We start from the raw sequence: 17,500 nt of genomic DNA, 5'->3' as shown, positions 1-17,500 counted from the left end.
GGTTGTCAAGTCGAGGTCAGTTTACCTATGCAAAATATCACTGACAACAGACAATGCCATGCTATTCATCTATAAACTGAGTTTTAAAAGTAATTCATTTTGGTGCAGAAGGTCAACACTTGAGGTCTTTCAATTAAAGTAATTACCTGCATGTCAGAACTTGATGATCAATTAATAATTAATTTATAATCAATAATTATTAATGATTATTTAACTGATGTCTATAAACTTTACTTAAGTGTTAAAAATGAACTATTTGCAAGGCCAAAAATTATATTTAAGAAAAATCCAAATGCTTTTGACAATAGGTCATCATTTAATTATTATTGTATTAACAATTAATTTATTATCAATCAACCGATCATCTGCATGTTGTAGGATGTGTGTAGGTTACCTTTTAAGCTTAACCAACACTTCCACCATTAAAAGTGCAAAGATTTAAGAACCTACATGTATGCAAGACTTGCAAAACAATTCCTCATAGAACAAAAGTTTCTTATGCAAATAAGTTCTCTTTGCATCAATATAAACACATTGTAACATTATCACTGTATATTAGTTAATAATAATAATAATAATAATAATAATAATGGATAATGAACTTTATTTAAGTGTCTAGTCTTGGGGACACTACAGTCGCATATCCAGACCAAGAGCTGTTGCATGCAAAAAAAGTGCACAACATTTTAAAAGGGCTTTCCTTTCAACATCCAAAAATAAGGGAGTGGGGGAGATCTGTGACCCCCACCCCTCCCACCTCCAGATTTGTCACTGCACTATACATTGAAAGCAACTCAAATTAACTCAAACCAAATAAAACATTGCCTTTTAAGTTTTAAGGAGAGGGGAATGACGGAATATTCACAGAAAGTTCTCTCAGAGCAGAGTAGAGAACCAACACACTCTGGGAATAAAATCCACACCACATTGGTTGGAGGGGAGTGCCCTCACCACTGCGCCACCCTGGCTTCCTGCTAGTTAATGTAGCACTGACGTTCATGACATGTCCTTTTTGGGTGAAACAAAAAAAGTTGAAAAAGTTTATTCATTTATTCATGAAGGATACATTTGCATCATCAATAAGACATCTGCACATTATGAAGTCTGCATTTGGCAACATCATCAGCGCTTTGAGGAGAATCTGCATCGTGACTGTAGTTTGATGATAGGCTGGGTTAAACTGGTACCTATTGAGATTTGACATATGATCATTCATTGTGTAAAGTCTCACTCCAGGGGCCCTTTTCTCGAAAGACCTGACAACCTTTTCCGGCCTGAAAAGCCATCTGCGAAACTGCCATCTGCTTTCTTTCAAAAGCTGATCTTTTAAGATGTTTTCAAGATAACAAGAGGCAGAATAACTGTGAAGTTTGACGACTTAAACCCTCTTTTTTCTTGAGATACAGCCAGGTGATCTGGTGATGTGATTCGGAGGACTGGGGAGAACAATTTTAATGCTGTATCCCACAACCGTGCGTGGCCTTGAATGTTATTTCCGAATTCAACACAGCAGAGGCGAGGTTTGATCTCGGCGGTTTCCACTTGAATGTTCATTCAGTAACAGGAAATGTGAGAGACACGGAATGATCTGTTGAGTTTTGGCGATGGAAATACTGCAGGAAATTTGGAAACAAAACCTAAGGGCATGTGCAGTCGTGGGATACAACGTTAAAATTTTTCTTCCCATTCCTCCAAATTACGTCACCAGATCACCTGGAGAGGGAATTCTGACACCTGAAAAAGGCACGAAAACTTTCGGGATTTTTGAGAAACCGACTCCAGGAGTCAATGGGTTAATGAAGACATGAGTCTTTTTGAGTGGATAAAGAGGTTGTCAAGCCATTGCCCATCTGAACTGCCTCACATTGACAAGTAAAATAGTCAGATGTTAGACAGAGTAAAATCTATCAAGTCTTGACTCACAGGAGTCAATGGATTTCCGAGTGGATGTAGAGGTTGTTTATGATCCCTGTCACAAAACACTGGATATCCTGAACAAGATGGACAAAAAATGAAATACTTACAACTTTAAAACTGCCAGATTTGCATCCAAATCATAGGCATTATTATAGACCTATAAGAGAAGAATCCATAGCAACAACACTAAGCAAATGACTGTCACTGCCTCACCTCTTATCATTAATGTGTCAACCAGATTAGTGCTTATTACCTTCATTAACGGCCACAATACAATACCTTTTTTGCCACCTTCATAAAAGTTAACCCTGTTGCTTATGGGGTCATGTTGCATTTCTACCCATTGAAAAGAGATTTTGACACGACGTGCAAGAGATTTTTAATTTGATGTTGTTATTGAAGAGACAATTTTGTTTGGTGACTTGGGGAAGTGGATACACTTTGTCTGATAAAACCAGGTGGACTAAAATATCCCTGTTGTGCTCTTTGCTTCATGCTCACAAGATCATGCGAATCTCAGATGGCACAAAGTTTGTTCCACTGGAAAAGGGGGATTCACTCAGCACAGAAAATTTCAAGCCCAGAAATTTTCTTGAATCAGGAAAGCCACCCAAGTTTATTTATACCATACCTGAAAATGAACATAGCCTTCTAATGTAGTGAGATTTTCAGGATTATATCTATAAAAAGAAAATTCAATGTGTTTAGCACTATCCTCAAGAGCCATACACAAGTGATCTGGGGCTGTCTGTAGTTTAGCTTCTAACCAATTTATTGTACCAAAAACTTCGCCATGATCAAATCTACATTAAAAACAAGTCAGCAGGATTGCTTTCGAAAACAAAAATCCAAAACCCTTGTTGTACAACCCTTCATCAGTAGGGAAGTGGGGGGATGTTATGGGGGACGGGGGCTGATGGTGCAGAAATAAATCAAATTTCCCCAATACGAAATTCAGAGGCCGAAAAATATAGAGAAGATATCTGTTTATAAACATCGTTTTTGTTATTCAAATGTGCCAACCACAGGAACAACAGACTTTTTATTTCCTCAGCCAATGTGGTCACACATTGTTATTAATATACCAAGCAGAACCTAATTGGCTGTTGAAACAATGACTTCTTTTGTTCCGTTGTTGGCAAATTTGAATATCAAAAGCAGTGTGACGTCACTGTTTGTATTAAAACAAGAAATATCGCTATTCTTTTCGAATTACCTACGTGAAAATTAAAAACCAAAACAACGGATAAAGTGTTGAAGTGCAGAGATAAGATAACGAGTTTGAAGAAGAAAATAGAATGAAAAGCATTAAAATGCGATAAAACTCAGTTCATAAGAAAATCCAGATGATTTGTGTTTCACTCACGTGGGAGAGGAAAGAGCGATTGCTTGTCAAGTAAAACTGAGTCATAACACTCCACTATTACAATTATCGTTACAGTATAGCAACGTTGAGTGATATTTGAATAAAACTATTGCTTTCCTTACGTTCATACCTATCTATCCCCCTCAAAAGTTGAGCTACTTTCTCTCTCATTTCGTCCGCCATCTTGGACGAGTGACAAACTGAGCTATGTTGCTCAGGGTCTGGGTACTAGTGACTCGCTTTCGCGATCGCTGGCAACCTCGTTCCCAGGGTCTCTTTGTCAACGACAATGGAGACCCTGGGAACGAGTTTGGCTCGATGGAAAAAGAAGAAGAAAAAGAAGAAAAAGAAAAAGAGAGACCCTGGAAACGAGGTTGGTTTGAAATTGTTTTTCTTCGAAACTATTGTAATTGTGCTCTTGGTTCCCTTTTACCAATTTCTTCTTTGTTCCCAGAGAGGTATTCGTGAAAGATGCTTGTGTCGGCACCAACTGTTGAACTCGCAGCTTGCATATCGAGAAGACTAGCTTGTGAGAGAGACACAGAAATCATGGGTCTATCAACTGGGCTCGAAACGTCACAGTAAATCTTCTAAGGTGGCTGTTTTTTTAAAATTCACAATTCTTGTCAATTTTGCCGAAGAAATGATTACAACGAAAATTAAAAAAAAAAGAAAGCAGAGACACTGAGAACTGCTGAACAGATATGGCATCAGGTAAACTCGAAGTTGTGCAGTGAGATGATATTCAAGCTGTACATTGCCACTTTGGTCAGCCACTAAAATGGGAAACTAAATATTTTAAGCAAGAGTCGATACAACGTAGATTTGATTTTAGTGGTGTACTAAAATCAAATCTACGTTGTATCGGCTCTTGCTTAAAATATTTAGTTTCTCAACTTGTAATTACGCCGATCAGATCAAGCCACTGATCCAACGTACACCGATAGGAAGATTGTCCACGGTTGCTTGCTTCGAAACTCCACTAAAATGGGAGTTTATGCGTTCGAAAGCAAAAGTTAACTCTTAAGTAATTTTTCATTTCAAAATCATTCGCGAGAAAAACTCTTGTTGCGCCAAGTTTTTATTGTGGAACGCACGCAGTATGCGTTTAAAGGCTTTTCCACATGAAAAACAACAAAAAAAGCGATGTGACACACGTTAAGTATTGTTTATTCGGAGGTTATTATATGATTTGCAAAAAAAAAACATAGCAGTTAGACACTTCCGTAAAATGGAAAATGGAAGTGTTTAATATAATAAAATGCTCTGCGTTCTTTAATCTTGGCATGCGCAGACGTGTCAAGAAAGCTAAGCGATCAAGCCCAATTCCTCCAATCCTAGTTAGCGCTAACCGTTGGTTAAGAGGTATCAAAACCTATTGGTTTCCATGGTATTTAACGCTGGCTAGCGCTAACTATGCTTCGAGGAACCCGGGACAGATGGAGTCACTTGCAAAATTCTACTGCTTTGTTTCAGTAACAGGAAAGTGGATTAATAAAGCAAATTAGTATAGAATTTATGAATGAATGAAAACATGAGTAGATAATTCAAGAAGTATTTAACAAGACATAATCACGGTTTTTTTTTTCAGCATCGAATGAAGAATTGAATGTAGCAAGGATGATGGTTCAGGGAAGTCATTCCTTCTGAAGATTCACTCCGCCCGGCGTAACTCTCAGATAAAGCCCCGTCCGCGCGCGTCCACACGAGCAGTTTATGCGTGACAGTCTTATGTGGCAAACACATTAGATCGTGTCAGAAACTCATAAGAGTTGAAACGTGTAACGCGCGTTCACAGCCTCCGAATATTCAGTGCGAACTGATTGGTTGAATGTTTCAGTGCTAAGTACCATATTTGGAAACCCCTCGCTCTTGTTGTTCCAAATCTGGTACTTAGCAAGTTGAATGGGGCCGTTACACGTTTCAACCCTTATGGGTTTCTGATCGTGTAGATAGCACAATAAATAATTGTTGACAATTCGTTAGGTGGGTCAGCAATGCCGTTGGAGCAAAAACGAGGCGAGTCTCTAGTGGCGCTCACAAAGAGGCAGGAATCTGCCACATTTTATGTGACAAGTCGTCTACACGAGCAAGTTTTCGTATTTGAAAACTTTTATTTGTCACATAAAAGCTAACACGCCAGCTTTTCAGCAAATATAGTTGTCACATAAAAATTGGCCAAGTTTCCTTGTCATTTGTTACACGAGCAAATAAAAATTGTCACATACAAAATTGTTCATGTCGAAGGGGCTTAACACGACACAAATGAAGACCTGAACTCCGAAGACCAGTTTACTTTCCGACAGTGTGTGGATCCCTTGAAGTTTAATCTTTTAAGACAGAAACCCTTATAATTTTCACGTGGTCATCCAGGCCACTTGAAGCTTTGACTTGAAAGAATTATCATTGCAAAGCTTGTCCTTTCACCTCAGTTATGCGTCGGTGCTCGATAGGTGAAAATGTCTTGCTTCGGCTGAATAGAACATCACCAACTACGCTTTCAAAGCTACGAGTAGCGAGTTATGCATAGGATGAGAGTTCACCCTATCGAAAGCGATATCTCTTGGTTAAGCACAGTAACGTTGACAGGTGGAGGTGATGTGACTCAAAAGAGAAAGACGTGGTCTGTTTGTTCGACTTCTGGATGTTATTACATATTGTCCTAAAGAAACAGCTCCTCCAGGTACTCTTCCGGGTAGGGTGGGGACTTAGTGTTGGTGTCTTCAAGTTCTGCCAGATGTCGCCGTACTCTGGCCTCGCAATTAATGATTTTCAGCGCTATCATCTTGATTTAATTCTGCCAGCGAGGAATTAAGTAACTGGTTGTGATTACTTAGAAGCAGAGAGGTCCAGAGGGCCTTACAAGACTTACAATTCCGAGGGATTAGTTGGCGGTTTGAAACGTTTCTATTTGATGCAATCCATTCCATGATTTTCCAATATCCCGAAATCAATTTGAAGAAATACAGTTATTTGGAAACTAAAAAAGTTAAATGGACATCAACTAAAAATTTCGAGAGATTTTAACCGTGGAAAAGCAAAATTTGCTTTTGCAAAACTTCTTATCTTCTTGATATCGTTAACTGAGTTATGGCGAATCGTACGTATATACGGTCACCCAAGCTAATATGTTGAAGATATCGCAAAAAGGAGTAATATAAAGACATGACAATTAAAATATCGCTCCATTTCCGACAGAGTTATTTGTGTAAACCAATATCGCGTTTATGGTCACAACTTTAAATTTTCTACCCCTCTCTCATAGGGTCTCCGTTCCCAGATCAAGCATGCCCTGACTTTCAGTTAGTAAAAAATTTAACATAACAAACGGACCTGAATGTTAAAAGTTGAATAACAAAGGGAAATGTGTAAAATACGGATTAATAAATAACTGAATGAGTGTCCCAAGTACCCTTTCCCCCCGGAAATTAAGATAATAGTTAAGACAATACTTTATGCAGTCAAAAGAAAAACTTGTAGTTTAACCGTCAATGATATGTCGAGGACTTAAAGTATTAAGCTGCCATATAGACCAGTCTACTTTCAAAAAACCGGATCTAGGATCTCCTGGATTTACTCTGCAAGCAGCTGAAACCTTGAAGTGATCGAAATTAGTGTGATATTTCTTTCTCTAAAAAGGAGTAAATTAATTGTTTGCTTTTTATGAACAAGCTAACATCTGTTCTGCCTAGAGTTGGCTCGCGATGGACTGCCAAGTGTCAACATCCCCGCCCAAAACGTCCATATTTCTTTCTTCTTTGGAGATGCCATGGAACAAACATTGAGAAATACAAACGAAACAAAATGCCAGCAATGTTTCCGTCGCTTCCGTTGTTAAAGCGCTTTGTACATGGAGAAGAACAGGCCTTTCAAAAGACTCTGCTAAGATACTTATGTAGGTTTATAGTTGATCTTCAAGAGCGCTTGAAATCGTGGAAGTCGTGTTGCGTCTTGCCGTGATGTAGTGATGGCTTCAACTCATTGACAGCGTGTTGTTAATGTTTACATATGTTGAACGGATCGTTTAAAATAAAACTTTCGCCGCATTGGAGCACCTAGACATGACTTGGTAATGTAAAGGTTACGCTTCAAGATAATTAAAGGTCAACATAAAAATTTGAAGCATTTTCGAAGAGAAAAAGAATTTAGCAACAACACAGAAAGTTCCGAACGTAACTATGAACGGTGTACCAAAGTTACTTTTACCTTTGATAAACATGTTATAACAATTTTCTGGCTACACTTGGCAGTATGTTGGGAGAACAAAAAATGCTTTTCTTTCCAGACGATTTTGTTAAAAAAAAATGTATCCGCCATCATAAACAAGAGCTTAGAAATATCTGACAGGAGTGTTTGTAAAGAAAATTGCAATGGCTGTTAAAATCAAGAAACCGTAGTGACTTTGATTGCAATGATGTGAAGTGCATGATAACCAATTTTGCTCGTTGAATCGACAAGGGAGGCAAACATGCGAAAAAGAAATGGTTTTATGGAAAAGTTGTATTTGCCTTAAGAGATAGATAGTGATTGAAAGTGATATCATATACAGTTGATCCGTTTCGCGTGTGATGTCAAACAGGATGCAGTGGTTCCAGAAATGAAAATGCAACGCAAATTAGAGTGCAAAATAGATTAAAATCGAGAATTTCCGTTTTATAGATAACCACAGGAAACGTTTTTAACCGAAACCAGAAAAGATAGGTGTAAGTATCGCCTGCCCACCATCAAAAATCTGACACGAAGATCTCTAACCCTTAGTAATTTAGAAAATTTCACTCCAACTTGTTGTTGTCATGTCTTCAATGTTTTTGTTATTTTAGAAGAGAAAGAAAAAAAAAAGAAAAACACGAGTTGTCGTGCCAGAACGCGTCTTGAAATCACCCTCGTAATTGGAATTTGTCATTTCATGGACTGATCCATAGCTTATGAGACGGCCATATACTTTCAAGATATGTGTACTGTTTAAATCAATATTCTATAATCCGATAACATACTATATGTAACTGTTTGTGGGATTAAAGCCATTTTCATAGCGATTAGTTCCAGTAATTGCCATTATCTGAATGAGTTTCTGAGAATAAAAGAAAAAAAACAATGTTCTATGCTTAATATCTTTAAAATTTCAGTGTTGATTCAGCCACTACGCCCCTATGGCTTTCTGACAGCCTTAAAAGATTTTCGTTTGATGTGGGGCGATAGGAGTAAAAGCTTCAACTTGACAGCCTGAAAATTTGACTCTTTAGTGATATGGGTATGATATAGTAAAATGCCATTGTCATATGCGTTCTGTGAATGGTTCTTTTGTAATTGGTTGTTAAACCTCGGGCATCGTATTCCATCTTAATCGGCGATAATTCAATTATCGCCTTAGAGGTAACCGCAGAAAATTTGCCCCGCTATAATAAATAAGTTTTCGGAAAGAAGAGATTTGGTTTTGTTGATCCTGCCAATATTGTTTGGTAAGAAAATACGCTTAAGACAACATAGCTACAGCATAACAGTTTCCTTTTTGCTTTGTATAATGCAAAGTTAAATACTTTTATCTATTTCATCTTCATGGAAAGCACACATGTAGCAATAAAGTGACGAATTAATTAAACTGGGCATATCATTAATACATGTGTGAGGCTGTGTAAATGGCCATTGCTGAATTTAATAAATGGGTGCTAATTGACTTGCGGTAGTCAAGTCGTATTTCAGTTTCCTGGATTATGCAGTTGGACTAAGGTAACGCTTCGGTTTAGTGACTCTTCAACCGCGGAGCGCAAAATGTTACAAAACGTTGCAGTGCCGCACTTCTGTAGGTGATGACATTTTGGTAGTAAAAATACTTGGTTTATTTTGGAACAAATCTATTACTAATCTATAAAGAACACATCCTCGAGATCCTAGAAATTTGTGCCTCAATGAGAGGGAAGGGCTTTTCGAGTAATGTCTGACTTTTTTTTTTTTTTTTACCATCTGTAAATTGTAAATGCAGATACCAATCGAAACCTTTCCTCCAAAAGCATATTTGGGAAACACATTACGTCTATATGTATTTATCTGCCATTGACAAAGAAAATTTAAGATGATAAAAATCAACAAATCAACCTTAATGGAACTCAAGCTGACAATCAACATCGCTATGTCATGTGTAACCTCCCTGTGCGACATCTAAAGGGACCCCTTTGTGTTTATCCTGTTCTAGAGCTCAGAGACTGTCAGCTTACTCGTTGGCTGAATAACAACGACATCTTCGTCGTATTTAGGCTGTTTCTGCCAAACGCAGCATGGCGTCTTTTCGAATTGACGATATCTTATCTCGACCACACTGCTCTCGGGCCGAAACTAACAGCACATTGAATGGGCCCATAGCTACTACCCATGTGCCGAATTATCAACAGCTCAGCTTCGGCGTGGACCAGATACTTGGAAGGCACGATTCGGAGCATAGAGAACGACTGCCATTGCTAGGTAAGGAAAACCAAACGGCGTATTAAGAAACTGCTGAACACTAAGAGTATATACCATGATTTCTCTTGTATATAAATCGGCGTGCTCGAATGTGCCTCTTCTGTGTTATTAATTACTGAGATTACATATTTTCGTGGCTGTTAATGCAGCAGACATTGTGTGCATTTCACTCGTGGATGCCTTATCGATATTTTAAACGACTTCAATAAAACACTAGTTGGGTTTTTAAAGTTTGGGATAAGGTCGAAAGATACAGCAGACAGGCGTTGAATCGCTTTCCCACCTTTAGATGTTATCGCTCTACGTTAACAAAAAAAGCAAATTAAACTGTTTATGATCGTTCTCCGCCTGAACCACATTGGAATACGGAAGGTAAAAAATATTGATTGTTTTAGAAACTTGTTTGTCACCAATATTCAAAACCTGGGCGTCTAGCACTGAAGACAATAAGACGTTAAACGACATTTATTAGCCGTAAAACAACGGATTCAGTTGTGGAAAGCAACTACAAAGAGCTTACAGTAGGTAAGTGGTTCGTTGCTCAACAATCCGCTTTCTGATCTGGCCCATCAAGGAATTCATTGAAACAATTACCATGGCGTTTCTCTTGCTCACAATCATTCCAAGACACTAATTTTTATTTTTGTGTCATCTCTAACTTTCAAGATTTTAAATGCTGCCACAGGTGAAGAAGTTCGGAGGGCTTCGTGTTGTTTATTTGCAGTGCAAGTCGAACCATTTTGTGAAACTTTCATTCGTTGCAATGCGCGAAGTTACTTTGAACAAAAAGGCCCTTAGATGTTAACTCATGATTGTTGAGATCTTTTTAACACGCAGTTCCCGATTTAAGCTTGCCAGCCGGTCAAACAACGGAAATTGATAGTGAACGCATTGTATCAAAGATAGATCGACGGAAGTTGCTCTCTCATACGAATAAAAAACATGGAGTGGATGGCGCTCGGATTTAAGGGCGAAAATTTGTTTTTGTCCTTCGACGGTAAATAGTTGCAATGATCTGCTAAGTCGCGTTCCTTTTTCCATGTAACTTAAAAGACAGTTGCGGGGATTCGAAGGCTGTATATTATGTGCAAGATTCCGTGTAGCTCTTGATTAAAGTGATTCTATGCTTCTATGTTATGTCGTCAGTTTGCGAAAGCAGTAAAAAAAGGTTAAACTCATAGAGGTGAATAGCTTTTCGGATTTAAAGTTACCATGTTTTAAAGCCTATTTTATTCATCAGTTGACTATTCTGTGTTTGCCAACTTTTTTTTCATATATATCCATATCAGGAATTTTGTATTGGGCGATATCTGACGAGATCTGATGTCGTTTCCCATAGAATAGGACATCTATATGTACAATTTGTGAACTTATCTGACAATCTAGTAAACTTTGGACAAAGCAAATGTAATAAGCGGTTCGTCTAATGTCACTAGTATATTTTATTATCTAAAATACGTGATCAAAAATATTTGAACTCGTACATGAATCTAAACGATTCCGCGCATAACGGCGAGCTTTGCTCTCGAATATAGAAAAGCAGAATACATGCAGCATCACTTTAGCGATAAAAGAAAACTAAATTGTTTCAACTATAAGTCTTAACAATTCCTTAAAGCCATCGCCTATAACCTGCCTTCTCGGCTTCACATGATTTCCTGAATTCCTGGTTTCTGATTTAACACTTCCGATGACAAATGGGCAAAATGCGAGACTTTGCGTGTCATCTCCTCGTGAAAACGTTGTTTAGTTTTAAGGGAAATGAAATCACTCAGTTCTATAATAGCAGCGTTTCTCTACAATTAAAGAACACCTTCCCCGGCTGTGCTCTGCTATCTTCTTTTGGACCTCTGCAATTAAGCCGGAAAGTGAAATTCATGGCCGACGGCTCCCGAGTGTATTTCCCAGTTTTTTCAGTGTTGTTGCAGAGAAATCCTCTTAAATACTGCAAAGAAGATAGTAGTTCTATGTGTAGGAATAGAATATCACTGGGAAAAATCATATCAGTGGAATTTAGGACAATAGACAAAGGCGTAAACTCCCGAAATCAAACAAGTCAGTAACCCGTTTCAAGGTTTTCTAACTTTTGAATGAATATCACTGATTTACTTTAAACTACGTTTTCAAATTTAGAATATAATTTAATTTTTTAGTTTAAATCTAAAATAAATTTGTTTGAAAACAGCTGATTAACCCTGCTGAAGCTAGCGATTCTATTTCTTTACCGAACAGTTATAAGTGTGCTTTATGATGACTGAAATTTTATCACCTCTCATGCATTGAATAGTTTAAAAAGACAGAAAATATTTTTATGAGTCTAAATCTTCTTGTAATGACTAATATCTTTATGTTTGACTATTTTGACGTACTACGAAAAGCGCCTTGTTTTGATCCAAAAGCGATGTTTTTGTCATGTTCTCTAAGTAATTTGATTGCGGTTGTTTAAAATACGAAAAAAAAAACGATGTTTCTCCTTTGATGGAAGAAGAGTGAAGGGTTCGGTGTGTTCGAGGTGATATACAAAACGGGACAAAACTCTTTCGATTTTGTGCTATCGTTCTTTAAACTGATTAAAGTAAACTAACTGCTGAAACAGATTTTAAGGTTTAGTTTAATTGATCGGGATTTCATCTATTTCGCAAAGTGTTTTGTTTTTCGCAAAGCAAAGCAAAGCAAATCATATTTTTGGGTGCGAAACGACGAATCAGAGCTCCAAATCACAGGAATTTTGCTCGCTCATATTCAAAACACCTCAAGGCTTTTTGTCTCGTTTAGGACTGATAGAAAATTGGCGTTATTTCACGTTTTTTGAAAAACAGGATATGCGTAGTCTTGGGATCACTTGTCCGTAGTATCCTGACAAATTTTGGCAGCATGCATGTATGTACGCCTCAATTTGAAATATTCAAAGACTTTCTTCTTTCACTTGAATGTGAAAAAACAAGGTTTAAAAACAATCAAAAGCACTTCAGTTGTTTTGGTTAAAATATGTTTTCATGGAGCCTTTAATCACAGCATCTTAAAAAGGGAAACACCTTATATTCAAGGGGTATAAAAGAGTTTATCATCTCTAATGCGAAAACTAGGTAAAACTGCAGAGAAGCTTATCAGTTTTCTAATCTCAAGTTAACCAGGCATCAACCGTTCTACGAGGCCATCAAAGCTCTTTACCAATCCGTTACGTTGTTTTAAAGATTTATTCAGTTGGCGAATACTTTGCACGACTAAAAAGGAAAAAAGAAAGGATGTTGGCCAACTTGAGTATTTCAACTTGAAAACATTACTGTGTGACGCTTAACCTTGCTGATGAAAGCTTGTAAAAGGCAAGATTGCGTTGTTTTCTGCTTGAAAAGAAGCAGCTGGTTTCATACAGATTCTGGCATTTTAGTTAGCGAGGTGTGGTTGTGAAATGAAAGCTCTTCAATGAGATGACAACAATCGTTTACTTGTAACATTAGAATAGGGTGTAAAGACGTCTAATCGAGTAGCAAATTAAGGAGTTTTCTATGCTCAAGGAAACAAAAAATGCCCGAGATTTTTTGGCTTGACATTCTCAAGTGGCATCTAGACGCAAGACATTTAAGTTAGTCTTTAAGATTTGGTTTGGAAATGTAAGAGAACGCTTCGCTTCTTGCATTGGCTGTCAGAGTAGGGACAAAAGACCACGCCTTTCTACGCGTTCAAAAACACTTAAAACACAAATCAATTGATGCGGCCTGCGAAAAATGGTTGTGACCTCAATTCCATTGTAGTCGAGAACGAATTACACCTTTAAAGAACTGAAACATAGATTTCACTTTGAGATGAAATGCGATTGGTGTGCGACAACTGGACAATAGCTAAACAAAGGCGTTGCTCTAAAAGATTGAATCACTTTCCTAAATCCATTTGGTTGTTTGCCTTGCTTTGTTTTGTGAATGCGATAAAAGCTGAAATGGACATCATTCGTCAAGACCTCACAAAGACAAATATTTTTACTGCATAACAAAACTAACCGAGCTTTCGAAAATCACAATGGACTATTTTTAGCTGAGACATTAAGCATGGGATCCCTTCTGCTAGCGTGAGAAAATTTGCCTTCTTCTTCCGTAAGGCTTCGCCCACTGGAGTTGCCTCATTCCTATGGCATGCTATGACCTTCTCGACCAAACCACCCCGTTTGCATTTCAAAGTTGTTCCAAGAACAGTTTTTCAGAAAAAGCACCTATTGAGTTTGAGAGAAGTACTTTTCATGTGAATCGGCCCCACGTGTTTTTTAACGGTTAGAACACGTTTTTTAGTGCACCATATAGTGGCTATGTTTTAAAACATGTACTTACCGTAATTCACAGCATCTTCAAATTATCACTGAAGTATTCATTAACACTTCTTGTGGTCGTACAACAAACGATTATTTTTCTTATTTCGCGCAATAAAAATAAGCCACTATCATTAAAGAACCTTTTTAACTTTCAATGAGACGTTAAATGCATTATTAGAGGTCATTCTTATCTCCAGGATCTTTCACTACCACTGAAATCGTTTTTGTTTTCCTTACACTAGTCGTCTGTGAGATCTGTTGGGGACCCGAAAGGCAATATATCATCAACAACCAGCATTCACCTCGCTTATTGACTACCGAAACACTTTCAATTAAGATTATTTAAGTCGTCGAACTTACACCGATTGCTATCGTGCAATAAAAGTCCCTATTTACCCCTCCTCTTTGCCGAAAGCAGCTGGGTGGGATCGTATGTTGTTGCGAGCAGAATTATATTTCCGATTTTTTCCCACCCACGAAGGATAGAATAACAGCACATTCATTCGATATCACGGAGTTTTTTTTTATAGGGAGATAAAAATGACCGCCTTTATAGATAATAATGATATCACGATTTTGTGAAGTCAATGAAAGTTGTTTTTTTGTTTTGTCTGCAACAATGGAGAGGACATTTCCTCGTAACAAAACCCGACAATGATCACGTAGGCCGAGGACCTCTTACAACGAACAGGGGGCAGCTGAAATTTTCAGCTATGCCCTTCATATAATCATCAAATTTAAGGGTCTAAAATTTGTACAGTAGAAAGAAGTCTTTTTAAGTACGCGTTTGAGAATGAATCCATCAGTTCCTATTGGCGTAAAGGCGTGATCACTTTCTGTAGACTCCAAGCTACAGAACAGCACAAGTTTATTGTATGCCTCTCTTTCTTACAGTTCTTAATACTGATGGAAGAGTCAGAAATATCTTTTGAGGTGGCAAAATCTAAGGACTTTTAGTAACAGATACTTGTAAGAGCTTTCCCTGCGGTGTCCTTTATTGTGCTTTCTTGGTAAAGTTATCTAACGTTTAAGACCGTAAATGAAATCGCAAAGTGGAAGTTTATTTTCCTGTGGTGTTGTTTATGGTCTTTATGATACCGTACAAGGTGGTTCCAACTTTTGAGTCCTAAAGTGTGTTCACTTCAATAAAAGATACTCAAGGATACTCTCTTCTGGTGAATATGCGGTGAAAAAATGTTTCGTACAAAAAAAAGCATCACTACGCTTTGGATGAATTCCCAAAATGCGGTGTTAACATTCAAATGAAACTGAGCCACTAGCAGCAGTATTTGATGTTGTTTGTCATGTTGAAACGAGGCAATTCAAACTCTCCTAAGTCCCTCAGATCATAAGCAACGAAATCGAAAACGAATGAATCGTGCCATGATTCTGGAAATACTAAACTGAGTTTTGCCAAGCCTGTGCAAAATTAAAACATTTTGGCCTCCTAGGATCTGGTTTGCACGCATTGCGGGCTGGCTTAACTCGATGTGACTTAACTTTTCTTACAAGAAAATGTAAGCACGGGGGTTGTTTTTGTAAAATGTCTCCTTCTGAGACAGTTAATATCTTGCATTATAACCGTTTTTTGTATTGGTTTATTCTGCATTAAATTTGATTTATTTCGTTTTAGCGCCGTCATCGTTCTCATTTAAGAACAGAGTGTTGGCGTTAAGCCAGGCTTGTTTACACGTACGACGCAGGCATAGGCACAAGAAACCAACGTGTAATCCGGGGCGAAGCATAAGAGCAAGCTCATTGAAGGAAATTGTTCCTTTTTCTTGAAAAAGAAAACAGAAAAGCAGAGCCTGCGCTCCCTCACCAGATTATGAAACTCGCCATACTCTGTCCTCCTACGAAAGATTTCCCTCACCCAAACCCTTTTCGCTTCTCTTCTATTGCTCCTTCCCTTCGCCTTCTCCATTTCTTCGCAACAGAAGAACAAGCAACAACATCTCCTCGTCGCTAAGCATCTCCTCAGCGTCCGCCATTTTTGAATTTATAAGTTTGGCGCCAAAAGATTTGTTCACTGGGCCTGCGTATGTCACCTTGTACTTATGCTTATCGCACGTGTGAACAACCTTGTGCTTATCATAGGCTTGCGTCGTGCGTGTAAACCAGCCTTAACGGTTTCCCGTAGGTTTATCTCATCATTTGGAAGTAATTACAAATCACCTCTATAAGCTAAACTGGAGCTTACATATACCTATTTATAAGGGTTACCACTAAAGTGAGAGTAGTTTTGTATTGTTTTTCGGTGGTGGTATTCACATCTGAATTCTGTTAAAGTCTTGTACTTTAAAGGAGTTAGATAAAAACTTTTTAAGCTGGGGCCGGTTGCTCGAAGCCTGGTTAGCGCTAACCGTTGATTTAGAGGTATCAAAACCTATAGGTTTCCATGGCAAATTTAACGCTGGTTAACGTAACGCTAACCATGCTTCGAACAACCAGGGCGAACGTGGTCATAACGGAGTAGTGATATCACCATATGGTTCCATAAATAGAAGGCTAGGGGGTACGAGTAGAGAGGCCAATGAATAATCAGATTTGTCCCTTATTTTGGCACAGTTCTTCATACGTATAATAACCTGCGGTCAGGAGTACTTTTCTTTAGACAGGGCGGAAAAGGTACGCCTGATACAATTTCTTAACGAGTCGTCTGCCGCCCAGCTGTCAAGAGTGATGTTATCATGATCATGTGTCATACTATAAATGTGAGCCAATCAGATTTTACCGGAAATTACCTGCAAGTTGCGATTCAAGGAAAGACGCGACGAAAACAAAATAGGACTCTAGCTGGAATGTCTGCGAAGTCAGACTTTAGCCATACAATCAAAGGTATTTCTGCAAAATCCCACTTGACAGTTGGTGCGGTTTTTGTCTGTTCAAACCATCAACGAACAAAGAATTTCAAGGTAAAATCGGAGAAAAAGCCAAATACTTCATGTTATCATCAGGCGCAATCAACAGTACGATGGTCTTCATTTAAACTCGATTATTTGAGGTCACAATAAAGGATACTAATATCACTGTAATATGAGGAAAGTGTCTAGTGTTCCAGCAGCAGCTACTCAATTATCATTTTGTGAGAAGTGTGCCACTGAACTATCGTTCAGCGCTTCCGTAAACAATGTCGAATTTCTCTGTCAAGCTCGGCTGATTCCCCGAATGTGGCAGCACTAAAGTCCCATACGGTTCTTTTTGGAACTTGTTGTTTCCGAATATATTCCAAAGGACTTACCACAACTACAAACGTTTCCGAATCGGTGGAAGTGGACCGATGCATTTTTTTCTGGAATGTTCGGCACTGTAAATAACACTATTGCCAAATCCCGTTGGAAGTAAGACTGATAACCTAACCTTTCCCCTTAAATTATTTTTGGAAGAAGGAAGCAAAGTCTTAGACCTAAAGGGACACTTTGCGTTGAACGTCAAACTTGGGCGTGCATCTAATTGGGCGC

The 17,500-nt window shown here is 38.2% G+C and overlaps 2 protein-coding genes across 2 annotated transcripts in view; one reads left to right on the top strand and one right to left on the bottom strand.

The window, feature by feature from the left end:
• LOC138049362 (eukaryotic translation initiation factor 3 subunit K-like) overlaps window positions 1-3,505 on the bottom strand; it is a 10,061-nt gene extending 6,556 nt beyond the window's left edge. Inside the window, exons 1-4 of the mRNA XM_068895610.1 lie at window positions 3,414-3,505; window positions 2,549-2,597; window positions 2,025-2,074; window positions 1,067-1,187 (exon numbers count right to left, since the gene is read on the bottom strand). Of these exons, the coding sequence (XP_068751711.1) occupies window positions 1,067-1,187; window positions 2,025-2,074; window positions 2,549-2,597; window positions 3,414-3,466 (273 nt within the window). The 5' untranslated portion in view covers window positions 3,467-3,505. The remainder of the gene's footprint in view (window positions 1-1,066; window positions 1,188-2,024; window positions 2,075-2,548; window positions 2,598-3,413) is intronic.
• A 5,952-nt stretch (window positions 3,506-9,457) lies between these two features.
• LOC138049360 (H2.0-like homeobox protein) overlaps window positions 9,458-17,500 on the top strand; it is a 14,057-nt gene continuing 6,014 nt past the window's right edge. The window contains exon 1 of the mRNA XM_068895609.1: window positions 9,458-9,739. Coding sequence (XP_068751710.1) covers window positions 9,556-9,739 — 184 coding nt within the window. The 5' untranslated portion in view covers window positions 9,458-9,555. The remainder of the gene's footprint in view (window positions 9,740-17,500) is intronic.

The sequence above is a fragment of the Montipora capricornis genome, chromosome 5 (assembly GCF_036669925.1).
Source record: "Montipora capricornis isolate CH-2021 chromosome 5, ASM3666992v2, whole genome shotgun sequence".
In the NCBI taxonomy this organism is placed as follows: Eukaryota; Metazoa; Cnidaria; class Anthozoa; order Scleractinia; family Acroporidae; genus Montipora; species Montipora capricornis.
Note: the sequence above shows the minus strand (reverse complement) of the source record. Positions and strands in the feature narration are given on the sequence as shown.